The sequence below is a fragment of the Salvelinus namaycush genome, unplaced genomic scaffold, assembly GCF_016432855.1.
Source record: "Salvelinus namaycush isolate Seneca unplaced genomic scaffold, SaNama_1.0 Scaffold1013, whole genome shotgun sequence".
Taxonomy (NCBI): Eukaryota; Metazoa; Chordata; class Actinopteri; order Salmoniformes; family Salmonidae; genus Salvelinus; species Salvelinus namaycush.
Window position 1 is genome coordinate 2,782 of NW_024057691.1, and position 17,219 is coordinate 20,000.

The window sequence follows — 17,219 nt, forward strand, 5'->3', positions numbered from 1 at the left end:
GCAGTTATATACAATTAAAAATATGACATTATTTTTCATATAACATTTAAGAGCCTTGCTCAAGGAAATAATATATTTCCTATCTTGCGCATGTATACATTCTCTGTTTCTATCAGGTGGTGCTGAACGGTGCCCCAGGACAGCCCAGAACTATTTTACTGTATATAAGATATCTATGTATCTTAACAGGCTGTTATTATTATGTTTCTACCAGGTGGTACTGAAGGGTGCCCCCGGACAACCCGGAACTATTTTACGGACCGTCCCCATGGGAGGTGTACGTCTCGTCTCCCCGGTAACGGTTTCCGGTGTCAAACCTAACGTCACCACCCTGGTCGTCAAGGGAACCACGGGTAAGGAGCTCACCGATAATCTCAGCACGGCTTTGCTAGTCATGTCTAGTTACGCTACTAAAATATGATTTAGTTAAGTGACACATTGAATCATCAACAGTCACTGTCATGCTTTAGCTTGTGCTGTTTTGCAGCATCGGGCCCATTACACTAGCCCGGGTACCAGTCTGTTAGCGCTACCGATGGCCGTCAATCAATTCGTAAATCAATGTTCTCCCTCTGAACAGGTGTGACTACGTTGGGTACGGTGACTGGCACAGTGTCGACCAGCCTGGCAGGAGGAAGTGTTACCACCGCTGCTCCTATCACCACCTTGGGCACCATGACGACCCTGCCTGGACAGGTCACCGTCTCCGCAGCACAGGTACAGTTTATGTAGATGACATAGGATGCATTTACACAGGTAGCCCAATTCTGTTCTTTTGCCCGATTTATTGGCAAAAGAGCTGATCTGATTGGTCAAGAGTCCAATTAGTGAATAAGAAGATCAGAATTGTCTGCTTGTGTAAATGCGGCCTTAGTGTCTTATCTACCACCTTTGCTACGTCAGTCCAGTTTGGTACAGGTGCACACTGTCGTCATTAATACTTGGAATGGGTGGACTTCCGTTTAAATTTGCTGCTAAGCTTGTCCTGGTGGCATACGTCCGGGAGACGCCAAGCTGACGTTGATACGTCCGGGTGACACCAAGCTGGCGTTAATACGTCCGGGAGACGCCAAGCTGACGTTGATACGTCCGGGAGACACCAAGCTGACGTTGATACGTCCGGGTGACGCCAAGCTGACGTTGATACGTCCGGGTGACGCCAAGCTGACGTTGATACGTCCGGGTGACGCCAAGCTGACGTTGATACGTCCGGGTGACACCAAGCTGACGTTGATACGTCCGGGTGACACCAAGCTGACGTTGATACGTCCGGGTGACACCAAGCTGACGTTGATACGTCCGGGTGACACCAAGCTGACGTTGATACGTCCGGGAGACACCAAGCTGACGTTGATACGTCCGGGAGACACCAAGCTGACGTTGATACGTCCGGGAGACACCAAGCTGACGTTGATACGTCCGGGAGACACCAAGCTGACGTTGATACGTCCGGGAGACGCCAAGCTGGCGTTAATACGTCCGGGAGACGCCAAGCTGACGTTGATACGTCCGGGTGACGCCAAGCTGACGTTGATACGTCCGGGAGACGCCAAGCTGACGTTGATACGTCCGAGAGACGCCAAGCTGACGTTGATACGTCCGGGTGACGCCAAGCTGACGTTGATACGTCCGGGTGACGCCAAGCTGACGTTGATACGTCCGGGAGACGCCAAGCTGACGTTGATACGTCCGGGAGACGCCAAGCTGACGTTGATACGTCCGGGTGACGCCAAGCTGACGTTGATACGTCCGGGTGACACCAAGCTGACGTTGATACGTCCGGGTGACACCAAGCTGACGTTGATACGTCCGGGTGACACCAAGCTGACGTTGATACGTCCGGGTGACACCAAGCTGACGTTGATACGTCCGGGTGACACCAAGCTGACGTTGATACGTCCGGGTGACACCAAGCTGACGTTGATACGTCCGAGAGACGCCAAGCTGACGTTGATACGTCCGGGTGACGCCAAGCTGACGTTGATACGTCCGGGTGACGCCAAGCAAGCTGACGTTGATACGTCCGGGTGACGCCAAGCTGACGTTGATACGTCCGGGTGACGCCAAGCTGACGTTGATACGTCCGGGTGACGCCAAGCTGACGTTGATACGTCCGGGTGACGCCAAGCTGACGTTGATACGTCCGGGTGACGCCAAGCTGACGTTGATACGTCCGGGTGACGCCAAGCTGACGTTGATACGTCCGGGTGACGCCAAGCTGACGTTGATACGTCCGGGTGACGCCAAGCTGACGTTGATACGTCCGGGTGACGCCAAGCTGACGTTGATACGTCCGGGTGACGCCAAGCTGACGTTGATACGTCCGGGTGACGCCAAGCTGACGTTGATACGTCCGGGTGACGCCAAGCTGACGTTGATACGTCCGGGTGACGCCAAGCTGACGTTGATACGTCCGGGTGACGCCAAGCTGACGTTGATACGTCCGGGTGACGCCAAGCTGACGTTGATACGTCCGGTTGACGCCAAGCTGACGTTGATACGTCCGGGTGACGCCAAGCTGACGTTGATACGTCCGGGTGACGCCAAGCTGACGTTGATACGTCCGGGTGACGCCAAGCTGACGTTGATACGTCCGGGTGACGCCAAGCTGACGTTGATACGTCCGGGTGACGCCAAGCTGACGTTGATACGTCCGGGTGACGCCAAGCTGACGTTGATACGTCCGGGAGACGCCAAGCTGACGTTGATACGTCCGGGTGACGCCAAGCTGACGTTGATACGTCCGGGTGACACCAAGCTGACGTTGATACGTCCGGGAGACGCCAAGCTGACGTTGATACGTCCGAGAGACGCCAAGCTGACGTTGATACGTCCGGGAGACGCCAAGCTGACGTTGATACGTCCGAGAGACGCCAAGCTGACGTTGATACGTCCGGGTGACGCCAAGCTGACGTTGATACGTCCGAGAGACGCCAAGCTGACGTTGATACGTCCGGGTGACACCAAGCTGACGTTGATACGTCCGGGTGACACCAAGCTGGCGTTGATACGTCCGGGAGACGCCAAGCTGACGTTGATACGTCCGGGAGACGCCAAGCTGACGTTGATACGTCCGGGAGACGCCAAGCTGACGTTGATACGTCCGGGAGACGCCAAGCTGACGTTGATACGTCCGGGTGACGCCAAGCTGACGTTGATACGTCTGAGAGACGTTGCAGTGCTCCTGTAGAAATTATTTTTCTGTTCCGACATGCCACCATGAAAACATAACACTCAGAATGATTGAATTCCATTTTATAGAAATGTTTCTTAATTTTATTGGCTAGATTGAATTGTATTAAGTTGTTTTATTGACCTCTTGTGTCTCTGTCCTCCAGGCAGGAGGCCAGGCCACCCAGGTGACCTTAATCACTACCCCTAGCGGTGTGGAGGCTCAGCCTGTCCATGACCTTCCTGTCTCCATCCTGTCCTCCCCCACCTCCGCCGACCCCTCCTCCACCCAGCCCGAGGCAGGCGACCCAGGCACCGTGACCCTGGTCTGCTCGAACCCCCCCTGCGAGACCCACGAGACTGGCACCACCAATACAGCGACCACAGCCTCCGCTAACATGACTGGTAATGGTGGGGTGGAGCGGGTGTGTTCAAACCCGCCGTGTGAAACCCACGAAACCGGAACCACCAACACCCAGACTACGGCGTCCTCCAACATGGGCCAGGTACAGCAGGTGTGCACCAACCCGCCGTCAGAGACCCACGATACAGGTACCACCAACACCCAGACGACGGCGTCCTCCAACATGGGCCAGGTGCAGCAGGTGTGCACCAACCCGCCGTCAGAGACCCACGATACCGGTACCACCAACACCCAGACGACCGCCAGCTGTAACATGGGATCCAACCAGCAACAACAACAAGGCTCCTGCGTAATCGACAACACCAGCGGGTCTGATCCCCCGTCCTCTCCGCCCCCCTCTTCCGGAGCCCTCTCCCCGTCGTCTGTCTCTGGTACCAGCTCTGTGCCCGGGGTGCTACGACCGGAGACTCTGAGAACAGGGACCACCTACACCTCGACCACCGCACGCTCTAACATGGGCTCTGACAAGATGGGCATGACGCTCAGCTCCTCGTCCTCAGATAACCAGAGCAAGTCATCCGGTGGTGGTGGAGGAGGAGGATCCCCCCTCACCTCTCCTGTCTGCTCCAATCCACCTTGTGAAACACACCAGACAAGCCCCACTGAGGCCGGAGCTGGAGGCAGCAGCGACACACAGGTCTGCTCCAGTCCACCTTGTGAAACACGCCAGACTGGCACTACCACTACGTCGACGCAGGCCAACTCCAGTATGGGCAGCGGGCAGACGACAGGGACCGTGCAAAAGGTGTGTTCCAACCCGCCGTGTGAAACGCACGAGACGGGCACCACCAACACCCCGTCTCAGACTACGTCCAACCTGGCGGGGACGGGGACAGGCACGGTCCAGAGGGTGTGTTCCAACCCGCCGTGTGAAACGCACGAGACGGGCACCACCAACACCCCGTCTCAGACTACGTCCAACCTGGCGGGGACGGGGACAGGCACGGTCCAGAGGGTGTGTTCCAACCCGCCGTGTGAAACGCACGAGACGGGCACCACCAACACCCCGTCTCAGACTACGTCCAACCTGGCGGGGACGGGAACGGGCACGGTCCAGAGGGTGTGTTCCAACCCGCCGTGTGAAACGCACGAGACGGGCACCACCAACACAGCTACCACAGGTAGGACCTACTGTTATCTATCCACTGAGCATAACTGTGTCTGTAACCCGTCGCTTTCTTCAAGATGACAGATTCGGGTTCGTACAGTTATGAAAATCCTGGGAAAGTTATTGTATTTGAAAAAAAAAATTTTTTTTCCCAGGCTTGGAAAAGTTATGGAAAATGATCAAATTGGAAAAGTCATGGAAATTAATTTTTATTCATTTATGTTCATGTAATTTATTTAGGCACAGTTTTTAAATATTTTATTAATCAAATAAAAATCAACATACTATTGGTCATGTAGTTTACATAGACAGCTGCTCGTCCAACATCTCATTCCAAAATCATGGGCATTAATATGGAGTTGGTCCCCCCTTTTGCTGCTATAACAGCCTCCACTCTTCTGGGAAGGCTTTCCACTAGACGTTGGAACATTGCTGCTATAACAGCCTCCACTCTCCTGGGAAGGCTTTCCACTAGACGTTGGAACATTGCTGCTATAACAGCCTCCACTCTCCTGGGAAGGCTTTCCACTAGACGTTGGAACATTGCTGCTATAACAGCCTCCACTCTCCTGGGAAGGCTTTCCACTAGATGTTGGAACATTGCTGCTATAACAGCCTCCACTCTTCTGGGAAGGCTTTCCACTAGATGTTGGAACATTGCTGCTGTAACAGCCTCCACTCTCCTGGGAAGGCTTTCCACTAGATGTTGGAACATTGCTGCTGTAACAGCCTCCACTCTCCTGGGAAGGCTTTCCACTAGATGTTGGAACATTGCTGCTATAACAGCCTCCACTCTCCTGGGAAGGCTTTCCACTAGATGTTGGAACATTGCTGCTGTAACAGCCTCCACTCTTCTGGGAAGGCTTTCCACTAGATGTTGGAACATTGCTGCTGTAACAGCCTCCACTCTTCTGGGAAGGCTTTCCACTAGATGTTGGAACATTGCTGCTGTAACAGCCTCCACTCTTCTGGGAAGGCTTTCCACTAGATGTTGGAACATTGCTGCTATAACAGCCTCCACTCTCCTGGGAAGGCTTTCCACTAGATGTTGGAACATTGCTGCTATAACAGCCTCCACTCTCCTGGGAAGGCTTTCCACTAGATGTTGGAACATTGCTGCTATAACAGCCTCCACTCTTCTGGGAAGGCTTTCCGCTAGATGTTGGAACATTGCTGCTGTAACAGCCTCCACTCTTCTGGGAAGGCTTTCCGCTAGATGTTGGAACATTGCTGCTATAACAGCCTCCACTCTTCTGGGAAGGCTTTCCACTAGATGTTGGAACATTGCTGCTATAACAGCCTCCACTCTTCTGGGAAGGCTTTCCACTAGATGTTGGAACATTGCTGCTATAACAGCCTCCACTCTTCTGGGAAGGCTTTCCGCTAGATGTTGGAACATTGCTGCTGTAACAGCCTCCACTCTTCTGGGAAGGCTTTCCACTAGATGTTGGAACATTGCTGCTATAACAGCCTCCACTCTTCTGGGAAGGCTTTCCACTAGATGTTGGAACATTGCTGCTATAACAGCCTCCACTCTTCTGGGAAGGCTTTCCACTAGATGTTGGAACATTGCTGCTATAACAGCCTCCACTCTTCTGGGAAGGCTTTCCACTAGATGTTGGAACATTGCTGCTATAACAGCCTCCACTCTTCTGGGAAGGCCTTCCACTAGATGTTGGAACATTGCTGCTATAACAGCCTCCACTCTTCTGGGAAGGCTTTCCACTAGATGTTGGAACATTGCTGCTGTAACAGCCTCCACTCTTCTGGGAAGGCTTTCCATTAGATGTTGGAACATTGCTGCTATTACAGCCTCCACTCTTCTGGGAAGGCCTTCCACTAGATGTTGGAACATTGCTGCTATAACAGCCTCCACTCTTCTGGGAAGGCTTTCCACTAGATGTTGGAACATTGCTGCTATAACAGCATCCACTCTTCTGGGAAGGCTTTCCACTAGATGTTGGAACATTGCTGTTATAACAGCCTCCACTCTTCTGGGAAGGCTTTCCACTAGATGTTGGAACATTGCTGCTGTAACAGCCTCCACTCTTCTGGGAAGGCTTTCCATTAGATGTTGGAACATTGCTGCTATTACAGCCTCCACTCTTCTGGGAAGGCCTTCCACTAGATGTTGGAACATTGCTGCTATAACAGCCTCCACTCTTCTGGGAAGGCTTTCCACTAGATGTTGGAACATTGCTGCTATAACAGCCTCCACTCTTCTGGGAAGGCTTTCCACTAGATGTTGGAACATTGCTGCTATAACAGCCTCCACTCTTCTGGGAAGGCTTTCCACTAGATGTTGGAACATTGCTGCTATAACAGCCTCCACTCTTCTGGGAAGGCTTTCCACTAGATGTTGGAACATTGCTGCTATAACAGCCTCCACTCTTCTGGGAAGGCTTTCCACTAGATGTTGGAACATTGCTGCTATAACAGCCTCCACTCTTCTGGGAAGGCTTTCCACTAGATGTTGGAACATTGCTGCTATAACAGCCTCCACTCTTCTGGGAAGGCTTTCCACTAGATGTTGGAACATTGCTGCTGTAACAGCCTCCACTCTTCTGGGAAGGCTTTCCACTAGATGTTGGAACATTGCTGCTATAACAGCCTCCACTCTTCTGGGAAGGCTTTCCACTAGATGTTGGAACATTGCTGCTATAACAGCCTCCACTCTTCTGGGAAGGCTTTCCACTAGATGTTGGAACATTGCTGCTATAACAGCCTCCACTCTTCTGGGAAGGCTTTCCACTAGATGTTGGAACATTGCTGCTATAACAGCCTCCACTCTTCTGGGAAGGCTTTCCACTAGATGTTGGAACATTGCTGCTATAACAGCCTCCACTCTTCTGGGAAGGCTTTCCACTAGATGTTGGAACATTGCTGCTATAACAGCCTCCACTCTTCTGGGAAGGCTTTCCATTAGATGTTGGAACATTGCTGCTATTACAGCCTCCACTCTTCTGGGAAGGCTTTCCACTAGATGTTGGAACATTGCTGTTATAACAGCCTCCACTCTTCTGGGAAGGCTTTCCATTAGATGTTGGAACATTGCTGCTATTACAGCCTCCACTCTTCTGGGAAGGCTTTCCACTAGATGTTGGAACATTGCTGTTATAACAGCCTCCACTCTTCTGGGAAGGCTTTCCACTAGATGTTGGAAGATTGCTGCTATAACAGCCTCCACTCTTCTGGGAAGGCTTTCCGCTAGATGTTGGAACATTGCTGCTATAACAGCCTCCACTCTTCTGGGAAGGCTTTCCACTAGATGTTGGAACATTGCTGCTGTAACAGCCTCCACTCTTCTGGGAAGGCTTTCCACTAGATGTTGGAACATTGCTGCTATAACAGCCTCCACTCTTCTGGGAAGGCCTTCCACTAGATGTTGGAACATTGCTGCTATAACAGCCTCCACTCTTCTGGGAAGGCTTTCCACTAGATGTTGGAACATTGCTGCTGTAACAGCCTCCACTCTTCTGGGAAGGCTTTCCATTAGATGTTGGAACATTGCTGCTATTACAGCCTCCACTCTTCTGGGAAGGCCTTCCACTAGATGTTGGAACATTGCTGCTATAACAGCCTCCACTCTTCTGGGAAGGCTTTCCACTAGATGTTGGAACATTGCTGTTGTAACAGCCTCCACTCTTCTGGGAAGGCTTTCCACTAGATGTTGGAACATTGCTGCTGTAACAGCCTCCACTCTTCTGGGAAGGCTTTCCATTAGATGTTGGAACATTGCTGCTATTACAGCCTCCACTCTTCTGGGAAGGCCTTCCACTAGATGTTGGAACATTGCTGCTATAACAGCCTCCACTCTTCTGGGAAGGCTTTCCACTAGATGTTGGAACATTGCTGCTATAACAGCCTCCACTCTTCTGGGAAGGCTTTCCACTAGATGTTGGAACATTGCTGCTATAACAGCCTCCACTCTTCTGGGAAGGCTTTCCACTAGATGTTGGAACATTGCTGCTATAACAGCCTCCACTCTTCTGGGAAGGCTTTCCACTAGATGTTGGAACATTGCTGCTATAACAGCCTCCACTCTTCTGGGAAGGCTTTCCACTAGATGTTGGAACATTGCTGCTATAACAGCCTCCACTCTTCTGGGAAGGCTTTCCACTAGATGTTGGAACATTGCTGTTATAACAGCCTCCACTCTTCTGGGAAGGCTTTCCACTAGATGTTGGAACATTGCTGCTGTAACAGCCTCCACTCTTCTGGGAAGGCTTTCCACTAGATGTTGGAACATTGCTGCTATAACAGCCTCCACTCTTCTGGGAAGGCTTTCCACTAGATGTTGGAACATTGCTGCTATAACAGCCTCCACTCTTCTGGGAAGGCTTTCCACTAGATGTTGGAACATTGCTGCTATAACAGCCTCCACTCTTCTGGGAAGGCTTTCCACTAGATGTTGGAACATTGCTGCTATAACAGCCTCCACTCTTCTGGGAAGGCTTTCCACTAGATGTTGGAACATTGCTGCTATAACAGCCTCCACTCTTCTGGGAAGGCTTTCCACTAGATGTTGGAACATTGCTGCTATAACAGCCTCCACTCTTCTGGGAAGGCTTTCCACTAGATGTTGGAACATTGCTGTTATAACAGCCTCCACTCTTCTGGGAAGGCTTTCCATTAGATGTTGGAACATTGCTGCTATTACAGCCTCCACTCTTCTGGGAAGGCTTTCCACTAGATGTTGGAACATTGCTGTTATAACAGCCTCCACTCTTCTGGGAAGGCTTTCCACTAGATGTTGGAAGATTGCTGCTATAACAGCCTCCACTCTTCTGGGAAGGCTTTCCGCTAGATGTTGGAACATTGCTGCTATAACAGCCTCCACTCTTCTGGGAAGGCTTTCCACTAGATGTTGGAACATTGCTGCTGTAACAGCCTCCACTCTTCTGGGAAGGCTTTCCACTAGATGTTGGAACATTGCTGCTATAACAGCCTCCACTCTTCTGGGAAGGCCTTCCACTAGATGTTGGAACATTGCTGCTATAACAGCCTCCACTCTTCTGGGAAGGCTTTCCACTAGATGTTGGAACATTGCTGCTGTAACAGCCTCCACTCTTCTGGGAAGGCTTTCCATTAGATGTTGGAACATTGCTGCTATTACAGCCTCCACTCTTCTGGGAAGGCCTTCCACTAGATGTTGGAACATTGCTGCTATAACAGCCTCCACTCTTCTGGGAAGGCTTTCCACTAGATGTTGGAACATTGCTGCTATAACAGCATCCACTCTTCTGGGAAGGCTTTCCACTAGATGTTGGAACATTGCTGTTATAACAGCCTCCACTCTTCTGGGAAGGCTTTCCACTAGATGTTGGAACATTGCTGCTGTAACAGCCTCCACTCTTCTGGGAAGGCTTTCCATTAGATGTTGGAACATTGCTGCTATTACAGCCTCCACTCTTCTGGGAAGGCCTTCCACTAGATGTTGGAACATTGCTGCTATAACAGCCTCCACTCTTCTGGGAAGGCTTTCCACTAGATGTTGGAACATTGCTGCTATAACAGCCTCCACTCTTCTGGGAAGGCTTTCCACTAGATGTTGGAACATTGCTGCTATAACAGCCTCCACTCTTCTGGGAAGGCTTTCCACTAGATGTTGGAACATTGCTGCTATAACAGCCTCCACTCTTCTGGGAAGGCTTTCCACTAGATGTTGGAACATTGCTGCTATAACAGCCTCCACTCTTCTGGGAAGGCTTTCCACTAGATGTTGGAACATTGCTGCTATAACAGCCTCCACTCTTCTGGGAAGGCTTTCCACTAGATGTTGGAACATTGCTGTTATAACAGCCTCCACTCTTCTGGGAAGGCTTTCCACTAGATGTTGGAACATTGCTGCTGTAACAGCCTCCACTCTTCTGGGAAGGCTTTCCACTAGATGTTGGAACATTGCTGCTATAACAGCCTCCACTCTTCTGGGAAGGCTTTCCACTAGATGTTGGAACATTGCTGCTATAACAGCCTCCACTCTTCTGGGAAGGCTTTCCACTAGATGTTGGAACATTGCTGCTATAACAGCCTCCACTCTTCTGGGAAGGCTTTCCACTAGATGTTGGAACATTGCTGCTATAACAGCCTCCACTCTTCTGGGAAGGCTTTCCACTAGATGTTGGAACATTGCTGCTATAACAGCCTCCACTCTTCTGGGAAGGCTTTCCACTAGATGTTGGAACATTGCTGCTATAACAGCCTCCACTCTTCTGGGAAGGCTTTCCCTCTAGATGTTGGAACATTGCTGCTATAACAGCCTCCCTTCTTCTGGGAAGGCTTTCCACTAGATGTTGGAACATTGCTGCTATAACAGCCTCCACTCTTCTGGGAAGGCTTTCCACTAGATGTTGGAACATTGCTGCTATAACAGCCTCCACTCTTCTGGGAAGGCTTTCCACTAGATGTTGGAACATTGCTGCTATAACAGCCTCCACTCTTCTGGGAAGGCTTTCCACTAGATGTTGGAACATTGCTGCTATAACAGCCTCCACTCTTCTGGGAAGGCTTTCCACTAGATGTTGGAACATTGCTGCTATAACAGCCTCCACTCTTCTGGGAAGGCTTTCCACTAGATGTTGGAACATTGCTGCTATAACAGCCTCCACTCTTCTGGGAAGGCTTTCCACTAGATGTTGGAACATTGCTGCTATAACAGCCTCCACTCTTCTGGGAAGGCTTTCCCCTAGAAGTTGGAACATTGCTGCGGGGACTTGTTTCAATTTAGCCACAAGTGATTAGGCCTGGCTCGCAGTCTGCGTTCCAATTCATCCCAAAAGGTGTTCGATGGGGTTGAGGTCAGGGCTCTGTGCAGGCCAGTCAAGTTCTTCCACACCAATCTCGAAAATCCATTTCTGTATGGACCTCGTTTTGTGCCCAGGGGCATTGTCATGCTGAAACAGGAAAGGGCCTTTGTTGCCACAAAGTTGGAAGCACAGAATTGTCTAGAATGTCATTGTATACTGTAGTGTTACGATTTCCCTTCACTGGAGCTAAGGGGCCTAGCCTGAACCATGAAAAACAGCCCCAGACCATTAGTCCTCGTCCACCAAACTTTACAGTTGGCACTACGCATTTGGGCAGGTAGCATTTTCCTGGCAGCCACCAAACCCAGATTCGTCCGTCAGACTGCCAGATGGTGAAGCGTGATTCATCACTCCAAAGAACGCGTTTCCACTGCTCCAGTGTCCGAAGGCGGCGAGCTTTACACCACTCCAGCCGACGCTTGGCATTGCGTATTGTTGATCTTAGGCTTGTGTGCGGCTGCTCGCCCATGGAAACCCATTTCATGAAGCTACCAACAAGCAGTTATTGTGCTGCTGTTGGTTCCAGGGGCAATTTGGGACTCAGTAGGGTGTGTTGCAACCGAGGACATCCACCTGCCTGTGTGCAACAGGAGTGAGCCATTGCTCAAGGAGAGCGAGAGACACAGTCAGACAATGAAGCAGCAGGTAGAACTCTCTTTATAAAATATTATCGTGAACAGACTAATAACTAGGTAGACAATTGAAAACATATCTTGTAGCCTCTAGTTAACTGTTGCGCTGTTATTAGCATGTTTTCGTCATGTCACAATAAACGTGGCAATAAAGGCCATACAAAGTAGATGTGTTTTTAAAGAATCCATACAAAGGGTTCATTAATAAATGATTATTTATTGACCAAGTGAACGATTTACTTCGCCGTTGTATTATTTGGGATTTGGTTCAGTCGTGGGGGAAATCGAATCATGTGAAACAAAATAATAATTTGTATCGCCAAGTGTACTTTTAGGAAAAAACCGATGTAGCCTTTTCTTCTGGATGATGTTCTCTCCTACCAGTTTTGTAAATACTTCCAGTTGGTTTGGTCATCCCAATGTACGGGATATTTCAACTCGATAGATGCTAGTCAGCCTGCAAGGTGAACACTTAGTTCAAAGGTAGCTAAGATACATATGACTGAACTAGAAAAGCTACAATTCCTGAAGACTATTTGTGGGCTTCAGCTGAATAAAACTATTTTTAGCCTGCCATAGCCATTTGATCTTTGATATATTGAATGAGCTAATTATTTCAAAAGGCATGAAACATATTTGGTTGCAATGTTTTACATCAAGGGTGGTCGACCCTCCTCCAGGAGAGATACTGGGTGGTCGACCCTCCTCCAGGAGAGATACTGGGTGGTCGACCCTCCTCCAGGAGAGATACTGGGTGGTCGACCCTCCTCCAGGAGAGATACTGGGTGGTCGACCCTCCTCCAGGAGAGATACTGGGTGGTCGACCATCCCACAGGAGAGATAATGGGTGGTCGACCATCCCCCAGGAGAGATAATGGGTGGTCGACCATCCTCCAGGAGAGATAATGGGTGGTCGACCATCCTCCAGGAGAGATAATGGGTGGTCGACCATCCTCCAGGAGAGATAATGGGTGGTCGACCACCCTCCAGGAGAGATAAAGGGTGGTCGACCATCCTCCAGGAGAGATAATGGGTGGTCGACCATCCTCCAGGAGAGATAATGGGTGGTCGACCATCCTCCAGGAGAGATAATGGGTGGTCGACCATCCTCCAGGAGAGATAATGGGTGGTCGACCATCCCACATGAGAGATAATGGGTGGTCGACCATCCTCCAGGAGAGATAATGGGTGGTCGACCATCCTCCAGGAGAGATAATGGGTGGTCGACCATCCTCCAGGAGAGATAATGGGTGGTCGACAATCCTTGAGGAGAAATAATGGGTGGTCGACCATCCTCCAGGAGAGATAATGGGTGGTCGACCATCCTCCAGGAGAGATAATGGGTGGTCGACCATCCTCCAGGAGAGATAATGGGTGGTCGACCATCCTCCAGGAGAGATAATGGGTGGTCGACCATCCTCCAGGAGAGATAATGGGTGGTCGACCATCCTCCAGGAGAGATAATGGGTGGTCGACCATCCTCCAGGAGAGATAATGGGTGGTCGACCATCCTCCAGGAGAGATAATGGGTGGTCGACCATCCCCCAGGAGAGATAATGGGTGTTCGACCATCCTCCAGGAGAGATAATGGGTGGTCGACCATCCTCCAGGAGAGATAATGGGCGGTCGACCATCCTCCAGGAGAGATAATGGGCGGTCGACCATCCCCCAGGAGAGAGAATGGGCGGTCGACCATCCCCCAGGAGAGAGAATGGGCGGTCGACCATCCCCCAGGAGAGAGAATGGGCGGTCGACCATCCCACAGGAGAGATAATGGGTGGTCGACCCTCCCACAGGAGAGATAATGGGTGGTCGACCATCCCCCAGGAGAGATAATGGGTGGTCGACCATCCTCCAGAAGAGATCATGGGTGGTCCACCATCCTCCAGGAGAGATAATGGGTGGTCCACCATCCTCCAGGAGAGATCATGGGTGGTCGACCATCCCACAGGAGAGTTAATGGGTGGTCGACCATCCTCCAGGAGAGAGAATGGGTGGTCCACCACCCTCCAGGAGAGAGAATGGGTGGTCAACCACCCTCCAGGAGAGAGAATGGGTGGCCCACCATCCTCCAGGAGAGATGATGGGTGGTCCACCATCCCCCAGGAGAGATAATGGGTGGTCGACCATCCTCCAGGAGAGATAATGGGTGGTCCACCATGGTCGACCACCCACCACCCAGTATCTCTCCTGGAGGAGGGTCGACCACCCAGTATCTCTCCTGGAGGAGGGTCGACCACCCAGTATCTCTCCTGGAGGAGGGTCGACCACCCAGTATCTCTCCTGGAGGAGGGTCGACCACCCAGTATCTCTCCTGACTGAGGGTTGACAAAATTTTTAAAAGTCTCATGACTTTTGGGGACTGTTGGGACCGTTTTAGTCCTACTGTTGGGGGACCGTTTTAGTTCTACTGTTGGGGACCGTTTTAGTTGTAGTCCTACTGTTGGGGACCGTTTTAGTCCTGCTGTTGGGGACCGTTTTAGTCCTACTGTTGGGGACCGTTTTAGTCCTGCTGTTGGGGACCGTTTTAGTCCTACTGTTGGGGACCGTTTTAGTCCTGCCGTTGGGGACCGTTTTAGTCCTGCCGTTGGGGACCGTTTTAGTCCTACTGTTGGGGACCGTTTTAGTCCTGCCGTTGGGGACCGTTTTAGTCCTGCCGTTGGGGACCGTTTTAGTCCTGCCGTTGGGGACCGTTTTAGTCCTGCCGTTGGGGACCGTTTTAGTCCTGCCGTTGGGGACCGTTTTAGTCCTGCTGTTGGGGGACCGTTTTAGTCCTGCTGTTGGGGACCGTTTTAGTCCTACTGTTGGGGGACCGTTTTAGTCCTACTGTTGGGGGACCGTTTTAGTCCTACTGTTGGGGGACTGTTTTAGTCCTGCCGTTGGGGGACCGTTTTAGTCCTACTGTTGGGGACCGTTTTAGTCCTACTGTTGGGGACCGTTTTAGTCCTGCCATTGGGGACCGTTTTAGTCCTGCCGTTGGGGACCGTTTTAGTCCTGCCGTTGGGGACCGTTTTAGTCCTACTGTTGGGGACCGTTTTAGTCCTACTGTTGGGGGACCGTTTTAGTCCTGCTGTTGGGGGACCGTTTTAGTCCTACTGTTGGGGGACCGTTTTAGTCCTACTGTTGGGGGACCGTTTTAGTCCTACTGTTGGGGACCGTTTTAGTCCTACTGTTGGGGACCGTTTTAGTCCTACTGTGGGGGACCGTTTTAGTCCTACTGTGGGGGACCGTTTTAGTCCTACTGTGGGGGACCGTTTTAGTCCTGCCGTTGGGGACCGTTTTAGTCCTGCCGTTGGGGACCGTTTTAGTCCTACTGTTGGGGGACCGTTTTAGTCCTACTGTTGGGGACCGTTTTAGTCCTACTGTTGGGGACCGTTTTAGTCCTACTGTTGGGGACCGTTTTAGTCCTACTGTTGGGGGACCGTTTTAGTCCTACTGTTGGGGGACCGTTTTAGTCCTACTGTTGGGGGACCGTTTTAGTCCTACTGTTGGGGTACCGTTTTAGTCCTACTGTTGGGGACCGTTTTAGTCCTACTGTTGGGGACCGTTTTAGTCCTACTGTTGGGGACCGTTTTAGTCCTACTGTTGGGGACCGTTTTAGTCCTGCTGTTGGGGACCGTTTTAGTCCTGCTGTTGGGGACCGTTTTAGTCCTGCTGTTGGGGACCGTTTTAGTCCTGCTGTTGGGGACCGTTTTAGTCCTGCTGTTGGGGGACTGTTTTTATTCATAATGTTGGGATGTCTCTCCTCCCTCCAGCCCAGCCTGGTGACTCGACACAAGGAGACAACGGAACTACAGAGGTTCCCTCGTCGTCCTCGGCAACCACCGAGACCAGTGCATCGACGACATCTGGCAGAGCCGTCACCACGGTTACTCAGTCCACGCCCACACCTGGGCCCTGCGTACCTGTAAGGACATTATTACACCCATGGCTTTCATACGGTCAACGCTTTTAGGGTTAGTGTACTTGTCCTTGGGGGTTAGTGTCCTTGGGGGTTAGGGTACTTGTCCTTGGGGGTTAGTGTACTTGTCCTTGGGGGTTAGGGTACTTGTCCTTGGGGGTTAGTGTACTTGTCCTTGGGGGTTAGGGTACTTGTCCTTGGGGGTTAGTGTACTTGTCCTTGGGGGTTAGTGTACTTGTCCTTGGGGGTTAGGGTACTTGTCCTTGGGGGTTAGGGTACTTGTCCTTGGGGGTTAGGGTACTTGTCCTTGGGGGTTAGTGTACTTGTCCTTGGGGTTAGGGTACTTGTCCTTGGGGTTAGGGTACTTGTCCTTGGGGGTTAGGGTACTTGTCCTTGGGGGTTAGGGTACTTGTCCTTGGGGGTTAGGGTACTTGTCCTTGGGGGTTAGGGTACTTGTCCTTGGGGGTTAGGGTACTTGTCCTTGGGGGTTAGGGTACTTGTCCTTGGGGGTTAGGGTTAGTGTCCTTGGGGGTTAGGGTACTTGTCCTTGGGGGTTAGTGTACTTGTCCTTGGGGGTTAGTGTACTTGTCCTTGGGGGTTAGTGTACTTGTCCTTGGGGGTTAGGGTACTTGTCCTTGGGGGTTAGGGTACTTGTCCTTGGGGGTTAGGGTACTTGTCCTTGGGGGTTAAGGTACTTGTCCTTGGGGGTTAGGTTACTTGTCCTTGGGGGTTAGGGTACTTGTCCTTGGGGGTTAGTGTACTTGTCCTTGGGGTTAGGGTTAGTGTCCTTGGGGGTTAGTGTACTTGTCCTTGGGGGTTAGTGTACTTGTCCTTGGGGGTTAGGGTACTTGTCCTTGGGTGTTAGGGTACTTGTCCTTGGGGGTTAGGGTACTTGTCCTTGGGGGTTAGGGTACTTGTCCTTGGGGGTTAGGGTACTTGTCCTTGGGGGTTAGGGTACTTGTCCTTGGGGGTTAGTGTACTTGTCCTTGGGGGTTAGTGTACTTGTCCTTGGGGGTTAGGGTACTTGTCCTTGGGGGTTAGGGTACTTGTCCTTGGGGGTTAGGGTACTTGTCCTTGGGGGTTAGGGTTAGTGACCTTGGGGGTTAGGGTTAGTGTCCTTGGGGGTTAGGGTACTTGTCCTTGGGGGTTAGTGTCCTTGGGGGTTAGTGTACTTGTC

The 17,219-nt window shown here is 51.2% G+C and overlaps 1 protein-coding gene across 1 annotated transcript in view; it reads left to right on the forward strand.

The window, feature by feature from the left end:
* Positions 1–214: 214 nt before the first annotated feature.
* Positions 215–17,219, forward strand: part of LOC120035295 (host cell factor 1-like) — a gene marked incomplete at its 5' end in the record, with an annotated part of 36,682 nt that continues 19,677 nt past the window's right edge. The window contains 4 exons of the mRNA XM_038982081.1: positions 215–353; positions 581–717; positions 3,339–4,716; positions 15,897–16,048. Of these exons, the coding sequence (XP_038838009.1) occupies positions 215–353; positions 581–717; positions 3,339–4,716; positions 15,897–16,048 (1,806 nt within the window). The remainder of the gene's footprint in view (positions 354–580; positions 718–3,338; positions 4,717–15,896; positions 16,049–17,219) is intronic.